Source organism: Opisthorchis viverrini (assembly GCF_000715545.1).
Source record: "Opisthorchis viverrini unplaced genomic scaffold opera_v5_586, whole genome shotgun sequence".
In the NCBI taxonomy this organism is placed as follows: domain Eukaryota; kingdom Metazoa; phylum Platyhelminthes; class Trematoda; order Opisthorchiida; family Opisthorchiidae; genus Opisthorchis; species Opisthorchis viverrini.
The window spans coordinates 79758-92582 of record NW_008752231.1 but is presented as its reverse complement, the minus strand read 5'-3'; the positions used below and the strand labels follow the sequence as shown (position 1 = coordinate 92582).

Genomic DNA, 12825 nt, shown 5'->3' with positions numbered 1-12825 from the left:
ACACTAAAATCCCTCGGCCGACACCCAACAGAGATTCAGCTTGACTTAGCTGATTGGTTCTCCTTCCGCCTTAAAACTCAACCAACCTCGGAACCTAGTCGCTTGGCCTGACGAAGCTTTTGTGTCAAAAGCGAAACGTTGTCCAGCAATAAATCTACCGATTGTCACCAAACTTTTTCGAAAAACAGAAGACTGTTCAGTCAGCCAAACGAATGGGACGAAATGAGATCGCAAGGCAAGAAGGAAACGGTCCAGTTACAATTAAGGAATGGAACTGCTGAACTCGAGACGCCCAAAGAACCAACCAGATACAACGGAATGAGATCACAACAAATACATATTTCAGGTTGACGAACCAGATTACTCGAAAATCTGTGATAGCTACTCACTTTAAACAAACTAGGTGCTGTTTAGAAACTATATAAGCACAAGCAGAATACCGACGGCCTATCCACTCAACCCCAGAATGATAAGCCACATTGGGATCCAACTTCTAAGCTCGCTGAATGGACCAAAAATCTAGTAGCTTACTCCACCTATTTTTCGCAACAACGCCAACAGCCAATAACAGTCTGGTACTTTTTGCGCAAGTGATCATGTATAGAGTGAATTTTCGTAGAAACTAAAGGTTCCAGTACCTTAGTTAATCACACATAACCATGCGAAATTCAAGCGAACCCCGGCTACATTTAGGCTACCCACATCGAAGTTTTCGAAGCATCAATGGAAGTTTATTTTATGTTTGTTCTGACTGTCATCATTACCTTTGCCTCCCACCAACTACCTGAAATTGCAGTTTGCAATGATACTTATGGGGCGTAGTTTAGATGTCGAATGAATTGAGTATGGAAACTTCTGCGCTGTCGTTGAAAGTATCACTTCACAAGATGTTCAAGAAGTACGACAGAACGATGCTCATCTATTTGGATAAATACTAGTCTTAAATCCAAGACCTCACCGAATGTCAGAGCTGCCTACTGAATGGATTACCCTTCGACCGAATGGAATTGGCCGCAGCATAGAAGACGGTCAGCATGTACTAAAGTACGACTCGTCGTTAACTCATCACAAGATGAAACGTCAGATGCTCTTGATAGCCTATTTTCCGGGATAACATTTGTGTCGTCCTACTGCATCTGCTTCGAACCTCCAGAGACGCGAACCTACTGACCAAAAGGTCCGTAGTTCGAACCCGAACCCCGCTGTTTAGGCCTACGCAAATTGGCTCTCATCTTCCCTTCACTTGTGCCAGTGGCCAGGCACCGAGTGAATGGTGTGTTTGAATGATTATTTTCCTTATTGGCTTTTAGGCAGTTCGTTTGTCATGTGTTTTACTCTCGCTAGCGCAGAGAAAAACTCCGAACGCTGTGGGGAAACACTATGGTACGATACACACCCGCATTTTATCATCCGTTTTTTGCCCATCCGTATTTGCCGTTTACCTTGGTACAAAAGCCATCCCATCGCATGAGTGTGTGTGTGGATAAGCGCAAATGTCATAGTTATTCATGTGTGTTTGCGCCCCGATTGCTGAGTCTCCCCTAACTTGTTCCTTCGTGACTTCTGCGTGATGGCACCGCCTCTGAAGCGGAAACCACACGCCACACTACAGAGCCAACATTCCGCTGGCCGCCGTTTGATGTGTGAACCTTAGCAATGTACCGGTAGGTAACAGACGAACGTGAACAGTTGAGGTTTGACCCACAAATTTGATCTTTATTGTTTAACTGGTACCGCAAACTTTCGGGCCCAGTTCTCCCTTTTGACATTGGGGATCGTCAAATCTTCGTGTGCATTGAAGATCCGTATCGGGAACCTCAACACTGCGTCATTAAGTTACCCTACCATGTGGAGGCACCACTGAGCCAGACTTCTCAGTAGTGTATCAACAAAGAAAGTGGATACAGTCTCAGTAAATGACATCTTACCTCTGCTCAAGCGCCTTACCCCATATTACAAGTGATTTTTCCATATTTCCAACACAAACGACGAATGTCAACGGTTTTTTCTTCGTAAAGATGGGACGATCGCGTTGGGTCCAACTACACGATATTCGGCAACAAGTACTTAAACAATTTCGCAAGTAACACCCCGAAACGAATAGAACAAGATCCATCATTTAAAGTTGCCCGTTTACCCACCAGTATGTGGACTTTGTATAAGTTGTCCGCATTTGTAAATACAATTCAGTGATAGCCTAAACCCCGTGAAGTCTCATGTGCTCTTGACGACCGCTGTCACTTGTACACGAATATGGTTTGACAAGTGGCTTAACTGAGTCCAGCTGCATCTCTCTTTTCGTGATGCTTTAATGAATATGCGATGCCATCATGCACGAGAAATTCAACCGTACCCAGTTGAGTCTCCCGTCAAGACCACAGTTCTGTGCAAATGAGGGTGTCTGCTAAAGTTTGTCCAGTTCGGATTCAGGTAGAGCATATAGCTGCCGGAAACTTTAAGACTATACCTACCTGATGAGCCTGAAGTTGGATGGTGAAACTGGTCGTGGGATGTTGAATAGTTTTCAGCATTCCTATGAGTAGTGTATGACCTCTCATTTGTTCTATTCTGGAAACAGGTGGGACAGTCGATCGACATAACCAAAACAGTCAACAGGCTGTCGGTTAGGTCACTGAGAAAACCCAGCAAAATCGCCCAAGCGCGAACGCGTTCACTCATTCAGACGCGTCGGGCGTTCGCTGGCTGGATTGTGGTAAGGCTGCCAGAATTTAAATTCCCATACGTTCAAGGGTGTGCAGTACTTATAATCCATCGTAAGAACGAAATCCGAGTCCAGTGTAGATCAACAAGAAAACTGTACCTGGGTACGCTCAGAACTGCTCAATCGATAGTCATGTAAACACGCAGGTATGTATGAGTTTTGAAGCCGACTTCAACTGGAACTTAGGATACTGTCATAAACAACCAGATCGCCCCATACAGGCAAGTGAAGTGAATTATTAGAAAGCTGAACATTGGGTTCTGGATTTAGCCTACTGGTGAATGATTTTACCGAAGTTTACCAGGAGGGACTTAGCCTGTTTTTGATTGAGTAACTTGATCAGGTGCATTGGAACATTATATATATATATATATTGTAAATCCGCCAAATTAAAATTCCTTTTTTTCATATTTATTTTGCGGTTATTACCTGAATCTGTCTGAGTAGTCGTGCCATGTCGCGACGAGACGCTCTGTTCACGGCGTGACGAAGGGCTTCGAATTCGTCTTCACCGTCATCCAGTTCATGGCGGATTTCTTCCAGAGTTCCACTCCATTCCTCAAGCTGTTCACCTTTTTGCTTTGCGGTTAATTCGATCTCCTGGAAGGTAGAAGAATAATTCAATGGAAAATTGTGCCAGTTTGATCAAGATTAACCAATCTAAATTAAGATGACTCCCCTCCCCGCTTGTAAATCTCGATGGACCGCGTTTTGTACAAAATTGATTTACTGAGTATCAGACTGCAACGTGAGTCCACTAAGTTCCATATGGAAATATTGGTTCAGCAAGTAAAGACGTGAAACACGCTTTATGGAACCGAACACGTAGAAGACTGACTTCCAACGCGCACTTTCTTAATTTGAAAACGGAGCCAAATACACACAAACACAACACCAGCGAGAAGACAACGTTCTTGGACAGACCTCGAGACTGGGTCTTCTGGCTTCCTTGTCTACCTCGAACGCCGTCAGAAGCAGTAACTGCACAGGTGAGTCCGCATGAACTCACCATAACATTACCCAGTAGGTCAACAGCTGAAGTTCCTGGTACCATTTGGGAAACCCTCGTGTGATTTCCAAAGTCTCTATCGCCCAGATATCTGAAGTGTATTGGTTTTTAGCCACTACAGAAGCGACGGTATTTGGAAAGCCTTGATTACAGGCCCTAGTTTTCCACCAAGGAAAACCGTCCAAGTCCTGTTTTACCATAAGTTATCAAGGATAATTAAGAAGAATTCCCCTGTCCTGTTTTCAGTGGCTTTCACCACTTTGAGACGTGGTGAGGGTCCAAGATGAAAATCTCATCCCAAAAAAAGTGACCGCTTCAATTCTGCTCACCTTAAGCCGTTCCTGAATCGGATTCAGTCGATCACGATGGATCCAGGCCTGCAGTCCATAAGCGCTAGCCAGCGTCACCATACGATCAGTGTGCAACAAGTGGTCTAGTTCCACAATCTGATTCTGACAAGATGCAATGTTCCCGCGAATCTCTGCGAACTGAGAGAGTGAAGGATAGAAACGGCAAGGTAGATATTAGCATTAATCACGTGACCCCTGATATACATAGGCGAATAGAGATTACTTCTCGTGATTAATGTACTAACAGAAAGTAAAAACCTTCAAAATGTTTCGACATCAGAAAGTGTAGGAGAGATTGGCGTACTCTTACCAACTAGAGTTCATTGATCGTGGAGTAAAGAAGTATGAAATTAGAATAATCAGTTACGTGGTGTTTTGATTTCCTTTTTGGCGGTGATCCTCGAACTTCTGTCACCTTCTCCTTCCATATGAAAATGATTGTCTGGGAATGTAGTAGTAGTAGTAATTGCGGGGTGAGTAGTTACGATATCAGCCTCACGAAAATGCAATGTAATCGGACCACAGACCTTCCGATCAATTAGTTCGCGCCTTAATCACTGAGCTATCCTGAGCTTCAGTCCTATACCATAGGTGTGTGCCTTTGAAGTTTAGGTCACCTATTTTGCCACAGTTAAACAAGTCCTTGTGAATAGTGTATTACGACCATCCACGTATCGCGATATCTCGAATGGCGTAGCGACTGAAACATGAGGCGGCCTGGTGCAGCACATTCAGTTGTCCGGAAACATCACAAACGAGACGAGAGACTCAGCTTGGTTCCAGTTGAGTCTCTCAGAAAACCAAATTAGTTTGCAAATGAGTGTATTTCGCTAATTTCGTGCAATTTGGTTTCAAGTAGAACATGAGGTTGATGGAAACTCGGGGACTGAGCCTACCTAGTGAGCCCCAAGGAGGGCGAAACTGGTCGTGAGCTGTCGACGAGTTTTCAGCAACCTTATGAGTGGTGCATTACGAAAACTTTTTTTAAATTTTCCGAATAAACGTCAATTTCCCTTTCCGAGTGCTAGTGCGTGGAAAGCAATTAGTCAAAACAGCTCACGTTCATTAGAACTACTCTACAGCACACAACAGGAAGGTAAAAAAGCCATACACTATCTTATTGGACGAGTAATATGCACAATCCTGTTTAAACCAGCGTCACGTTGAATTTTGACGAAATTATCTTGCATGCTGATCTTCAAAACCATTGATTTCCCCATTTTCAAATGAGCTGAGCCCTAACTGTTGAGTCATCTCCGTAACCTTCCTTGTTTTTTTTCGTGAAACGGAGATCTGGCTTCCAATCGTTTGTAGTGAGTTGTACACGTCGCACTTTTTGTACATTGACGTAATCACGTGCTCATTCCTTGCTGTACGATCTTGCATCACAGAGGTAGTCGTAGACAACTCATATTATCAAGCTCCTTTATTTGTCCATTGAATCAATATTCCTTCCAAAAAACTCCTTTTGGGACACACAAAGCTGCCCTTCGTCAAGAGCAGAAATAACCATATCCGACAGGACAGTAGAAACAGGGGTTAACTGATACTCATTGGCATGTGGTCAACATTCAAGAGCCTGTCTAATTGGTCAAGGTATGTCTCTCATGTGCGTGGGTTGGCGATGAGGTCAACTGGTCGCACTCTTATATGGAAAGTTTTAATTAAATCACAGCTCAGGGGAATCCGAATTTCCTTTTGCCGTAGGAAGCTTCCAGTCAACTGAATACGGGCCAAGTGCTACGTCCGCAATTGCAGCGTATTCCCGAGCGTACTCCCAGCGTGCGTGCTCTAGCTCGGTGCACATGTACGCGTGGTTGTGTGTGCTATGACCAGGGATCTGGCTTCAGCTGATGTTGTGTTTGCTGTGGGGCGCCAGTGTTGAGATTTCGGCTGGCTACCTGGCCCTTGTGTCCTCCGAGGTTTGTTGGCGCGAGCACTACGGTTGATGCAGCTTGGTTGGTACTTCCGTGCACGCCCATTCCACGTGTGACGAGAGTTCTGCCTGCACTATACGCGTACCGTCTAAGTTGCTTTGATGACTACTTCACTCAACTGCGCGGAGTCCAATGGCTGGATCGCTTTCAAGTTTTCCTTCAACCTTGATTGTGTTTGGTTGAGGGGAACATACATGCCTCGATTCGAAGATTTACTTGCCCGCCCACCCAAATAACTCTGTGCTTTGCCCGTTTTGAAGCATTATTCACAGGATAACATCGACATTGCCATAGATAAAGGATACTCACGGCAGTGTAAACGTCTGATTCCACTACGCCGTCATCTTTTCATTGTGGAGCGGAATCCATGCATGTATTTCGTATCATGTAACGCGTGCTTTTAGTTGACTGTTTGGTTCCCTTTTATAGGTAGTTTTTCACCCTCCGCAGCTGAGTTTGTGCACGCAGTCAGCGTTGATGGGAGATTTTTAATTCGCACGAATTTCTTGTCAATTTTGAAGAATATCCATGTTAAATTCCGATAAAACCGTGCGATTAAATTGGGCAGTTTGTGCGTGGTGTGCTATTTAAACAGTTAACAAGATGTATATCTTTGTAATGTATTACTCGTAAGGTTGCTGAAAGTCCGTCGACAGCCCACGACTGGTTTCGCCTTCCTTTGGGCTAATCAGGTAGGGGCAGCCCCCGAGTTTCCATCAACTTTATGTTCCACTTGAACCAACCTGCACAAATTAGCCAATAGACACTCACTCATTTGCAAACTAATTTGGTTCTCTCGAGAGACTCACCTGTGACCCAGCTGAATCTCTCGCTTGTGATGTTTTCAGGCAACTGAATGTGCTGCACCAGGCCGCTTCACGTTTCCGTTGGTACGATATTCGAGACATCGCGATACGTGTATATTCATAATGGATTCCAGGTGAGTCTTTCGAAAAACCAAATTAATTTGCAAATGAGTGTATATTAGTTAACAAGATGGTTCAGTTTTTCTGACTTTCTCTTGCTTTCGACTAACCCAGCATCTAACCACTGAAGGTTATCCTTTGGGATTCTGACGAAGAGTACGGTGACCTACATGTTTTCTTCAAAAACCTTTACCGTTGTGATTTTTCACCACTATTCAATTCAAGCTTGCCCCGTTTACCACAAGAGCTATGTAACATGACTGGTCCCCTTCTAAGGTAAGTTGTCAGTGGATTAGGAATGCTGGAAAAATACACTCATTTGCATACCGATTTGATTTTCACAGAAGGCTAACATGAATAGCAGCCGAATGTCTGGCTTATGATGTTCTTCAACTGAATGTGCTGCGTCAGACCGTCCCATGTTTCAATTGGTACGAGATACCGCAACACACTACTCGCAAGGTTGCTGAAAACTCTTCGAGAGCCCATTACCGTTTCACCCTTCTTGGAGTTCACCCGACAGGCACGGTCTTAAGAATACCATAAACGGTAGATTCAGCTTCACTTCTTGTGAGCCATCCGTGAGAATTCGGCGAATTCCTCTAGGTGATAACCTCGAACAGGAAAGGAGAAACCGATCTGGCATACTGAGGAGTTTTTAGTAACCCATATGAGTAGTATGGTGCGTACCGTGGTTCATACGAAGCATGTATGACCTCAATTGTTCAGACTAGCTGAGAACACAATGAGGGTTCAAGCAGAACATAATTTTGACTGTAACTCGGAAAACATTACTAACTGATAAGTCAGCATGGGAAAGGTGAAACCAGTTGTGGGCTCTCAAAGAGCTTCCATCAAACTCGTCAGTAGTACGGTAAAATGTAAAAGGCGTTATGGTAAGATTTAAGAATCGTAGCCACGTGAGTAAACCACTACAAATCGTCCTTTGATCAGTAGAAAATTACTGCAATAGAAGATAGGACCATATGCTACTCTGGAAATCAGTAGTATCAGACGCATCCGAAGGTCCGGAGCAGCATAACATGGGGTGGGGATTATAGAGAGCTTTGAAATTTACAGGTAAAACCGAAAGCCATATTGACCAACAGTTAATCAGACTAGACTTTTTTGTACTGTAAACTGTCGACTCACTTCGTCAGTCATGGCGACGTGGTCCGATTCAATTTTGAGCGGGATGTTGCTTAGCCATGTCCGCGCATGTTCCGTGCTCTGCTCAAGCAGTTTTAGGCTGTTCTCAATGCGCCCCGTTGCTTGGTACAAATCGTCCAGATCTTTCAGACGAGATTCTATCGTGGGGAACACGGTGACCAGATAGTTTTCCGCATTACGTAATCGCTCCTGATTAGCCCCATCCAGGGGGCTTAGAGGAGATTCGTTTGCCACACGGATTGCTTGGGTTAGCCGTTTATGCGCCTGATAAAATTTGAACAGTGCAACAACTCAGGTTAATATGATGATTTGTATGCGTTCAAGGGGAAATAGGTGAAAAATTTCCTGTAAACTCTCGGAGCATTTGGCGTTATGCTCCCATACAGTGACGCAGCTCGTTAGTGCGGATGGAACAGTCCCAAATGCAAGGCTTTTTGGTAAAGGAAGAAGAGAAACCAAAAAGTAAAAAGGCTCTCTGTGGCGTTCCGGCTACTGGTGGAAGGAAGAAGGCCTTTGCTGTGGAGATGCCTAGTGAAGAAACATCAACTGAACAGGTGCAGACTATTAGACAGGGGAGAATAACCCTCATATCCATCTTCTCCTAGAACGAGTCTTCCTGAACTTTCCTGGATAACCATTGACTGTCAATCAAATGCAACCAAATGCTATAAAGCGACTCCACAAAGTCCGTAATAGATCTTACTTTTCAACAGACGTGAAGCGGATCTATGAGAAGACACTGCTCGTATGTCTCATCAGTATTATCCATCGTTACACTGGTATCCCCTCTGCCAAAAAAGAAAGAACCGCAATGGAATGTCACTGACGCAGGGATACGAATGGACAGTCAGAAAGTACCACAGCTAATCGCTTCCCAGAATATCCCAAATTTCAAAGGGATCGGGGTCAATGACAACTTTTTAAAAACTACCACTATTTTCAAGATTATACTGGAAAATATTTTTCCGCTTTCCGACTGGGTTTTGCCGTGGAAAAATTCTCCTTCATCCCGTTCGTAATTACATCTGAGTCAAATAGTCTTGGTGGTGCATGCTGTTCTGCAAGGCTTGTTGTTCCGGTACGTTCAGACCAATCGCCCTTTCACTCGGTGTTTACGGCTGCCACACCAAACTGTTCGGACGATCCTTCCAGCAGACCAGCAGCAACGAATGCTTCCAGATCCGTCGGCAGTGGTCCGACTTCCTTGGACGGGTTTGCCATCAGGTGACCAGCACCCACATGTCCAACTAATGCTAGCAGTCAGTGAGGATGCTTAATAATCGATATCGATGATATCGATTTTATACCACAGTCAAGTGGATATATAGAAGCACAAACAAACAGGCCAGCTAAATAGGAATGTGGTTTAACCGCAGTCAAAACTCACCTGTTCTTGTCCATCCACGGTATCGACCAGCATCTTCTTCAGCTGATCCAAGTTAGCACATGTGCAGCCCCCGGTAAAACCGTATTCCTTGCTTGGATTTAGGACAGTCTCAGCCTGAGACATCCAAGCTTCCACTGCACACAAATGACTTGCAAGTTCCTCTTCCGCCTTGGCGCGCTCAAGTTGCTCCGCGGCCTCCCGGCGTTTTTGTTCGATTTGCTGCAACTTGTCAGCCTGTTGGACGGAAAGTGGTTGTTAGGTCTTTGGGGGAAATTTGGGATCATTTGTGAGCTATGGCATTCTGATATATCTTCTGGTGGAGCACACGACTCCTGGATCATGAAGTCATTGGTAGTTTTGTAAAAACTACCTGAAAAACTGGATAATGCCCCCGCATCCTCAACACACCATCCTGAGGCTACCTCGCATCTCTAAAGTAGTTTGTTCTTCCTAGTACAGGACTCATTCCCTTTCAGTTTTAAGGCGCTTTATGCATATGACTGACATATAACCGTTTTGAGATTTCTCTTAGTTCACTGACAGCATGGAGGCATTCACCACTGTTCACAGAACTCTAGTCCATTGTGGGCAACTTGAAATAGCTGAGAACAGCCAACTGATACTCATTTATTGAACAGAGGGTATGTCAAGAACATCAAGAAGCTGCCAATCAGAAAGGAATTTATCATGATGAAGGCAGTGCTTGACTGCGCATTTCGCGAACTAAGTTTATTTTCACGATAAAGGTTTCCGAATTTCCATACCGATTGTTCGATCATCCTTCGTGGGATTGATAAATACTTTGATAAAAGCAAAAGCTGTCGGTGCACCATTAAATGAAATATCCAACTCAGTCAGCAAGTGTCAAGTTCTCTATGCCAATAAGCCGTTTTCTTAGTCAACAGATGTCTGCTATAAAGACACATTCAAATGGGAAACGTACAGTGGAATAACCTAATGCAACTCGCCAAACTAACGCTGTGGAGTTTGCATCAAAATTAGAGTAAATCGACGGAGTTCAAACAGCCTCACAGGATCTCTGGAGCTCAAAATGACGAACGTCAGTCATTGTTCCATTCACTGAAAATGAAATTTTGTCTTTATTTTTGCCGGAGGCAATCCTTTTGTCGTTTGAAATCAACATCGTCTAGAGGATGCGTTTGATTTTACAAATAAAACCTTTGAATCTGTAATTGATTGTTGACTAGAACAACCGCAAGACAGAAGTCTCATTTTTCTTCAATTTCCACGACTGTTAGTCCTAAACAGACCCATAATTACTGTCTAATGTCAAAAGAGTGGATCTCGCCGAACACCGAATTTGACGTATCCCTTTGTGGGATTCACGCTCTATCATGTTTTTTTCACTTTTATAAATCACTTTGATCTGTCTTTATTTGTGCATCAGGAGCCCACTAGACTGTACAAAACACTGTTAAAGCGGACGATCATGGAAAAATGAGGGATCCAGGTGGATTCAGTTGATTCTCCCGTCAAAATCAAATTGATTTGCAAATAAGTGTATTTGTCAAAATCAGTCCAATTTGGGTTCAAGTAGAACACAAGGTTCACCGATACTCGGGGACTGATGAGCCCGACGTTGGAGGGCGAGATCGGTTGTGGGCTGTCAAAGAGTTTCCAGTAACCTTATGAGTAGTGGGCTGCGTCTAGGTAACTACTGCCACCGTTTTTTCACTCAGACTTGCGGGCCATCCATGCTGAAGGCATGGATGTCTACCAGTTCTAGTACGGGGTCAAATTGTGCTCACCTATATGTTGTAATTACCTATCTCCTGTCTGATGTGGACTCACCAGATTACTTGCTTCCGGCCAGGTGTTCAAACAGGAGTGAAATGAACTAAATTCAAACTCAGAGCTGTTTAGATTAACTCGTTGGGACACCAAACGCACACGCTTTCTGATAGGCTCAAAGTGACGGACCGAAATTCGACCAATCGGAGCGATTCAAATCAATAAGACCGTTGTTGTAAAGAAGCCAGCTGTCTGCTCCATGTTACACAATCAAAAACTCGTGGAAAAACTGACCTCGCGATTCACATGTGCCAGACGACTCTTTAACTTTGTGATTCTATTCACGTCGGAATTGGGGCCCAGATACCCACGTGATTCCTCGGCCTCCGCAAACCAGCGTTCCAAATCCGCGCGTCCGTTTGGAGGTTGCTTCTGTTCTGCGATCAGTCTTTCAGCTTGGGTTAGCCAGCGCTGAAAATTCAAATTGAGCGAAGTTATTGCCGAGTATCGCCCAAACGGAAAACACTACTTATAGGGTTGCTGAAAACTCTTCGATAGTCCATGTCCGGTTTTGCCCTCCAACTTCGGACTCAACAGATGGGCACAGTCTCGGAATTTCCGTCAACCTTTTGTTCTAAGTGAACCCAAATTCGACAGATTTGGACAAATATTTTCACTTGAATACGCGTTTGGTTTTGACAAAAGACTGAACTGAATTCAGTCGAATCTCTGTTTTTTAAGATGTTCCGCTCAATGGTTAGTTTGCAAGCGGCTATCAGAGAAACTTTGACACAGATCGATGAGGACCACACTGTCGGGGAGTCAAGCAAGCTGACTGGATTTCAGAAGTTGAACAGAATGGGGGATTCTTAATATAAGAACTTTTAGAAAGTTTGCAGACGTGGAATCCGTTTCTGACTGGGTTATTGAGTTCAAGGTGACATGCCTTAACATTGGGAAAGTTATGTGGAAGAGCCGCGATGGAAAATACAAATCAATACTTGGATGGAAAACGCTTCAGACTCAAAATCTCGAGCTCCAGTCAGGAAAACAAAGAGACCTGTGAGGCAAATGACAAACAATGGATCTGTTCTGGCAGATGCGTGAGAATCACTTGAGCACTTGTTTCCGCAAAATATTTCATATATTCTGTAACGTAGTATCCGCTGGACAAGAAAAGACAAGAAAAACAGAAGTTCCCGACAAATACATTCATTTGCATATCAGTTTTGGTCTTCACGAGAGACTCAACTGAAACTCTCGTTTATGATGTTCCCCAAATGAATGTGTTGTACAAAGGCCGCCTCATGTTTCAATTGGTACGATATTCGGGATATTGCAGTATATTTTCATAGATGAAACTGTGAACTCTCCGACCGCACAAACCAGGTTTCTCTTTCAGTCACGTGAAAACTACTTGGAACCGATTGAATGGTCATCGTTTTCGAAAACGTTTGGTGACAATCGGTAGATTTATTGCTAGGCAACGTTTCGCTTTTGACAGCTTGACTTAGCTGATTGGTTCTCTTTCCGCCTTAAATCTCGACCAACCTCGGAACCTAGTCGCTTGGC

At 44.0% G+C, this 12825-nt stretch overlaps 1 protein-coding gene across 1 annotated transcript in view; it reads right to left on the bottom strand.

Moving 5' to 3' along the window:
- The window catches only part of T265_15524 (hypothetical protein), a gene marked incomplete at both ends in the record, with an annotated part of 56931 nt that overhangs the window by 15752 nt on the left and 28354 nt on the right, over positions 1-12825 (bottom strand). The window contains 6 exons of the mRNA XM_009178489.1: positions 1547-1727; positions 3152-3322; positions 4043-4219; positions 8097-8378; positions 9502-9735; positions 11548-11724. Coding sequence (XP_009176753.1) covers positions 1547-1727; positions 3152-3322; positions 4043-4219; positions 8097-8378; positions 9502-9735; positions 11548-11724 — 1222 coding nt within the window. The remainder of the gene's footprint in view (positions 1-1546; positions 1728-3151; positions 3323-4042; positions 4220-8096; positions 8379-9501; positions 9736-11547; positions 11725-12825) is intronic.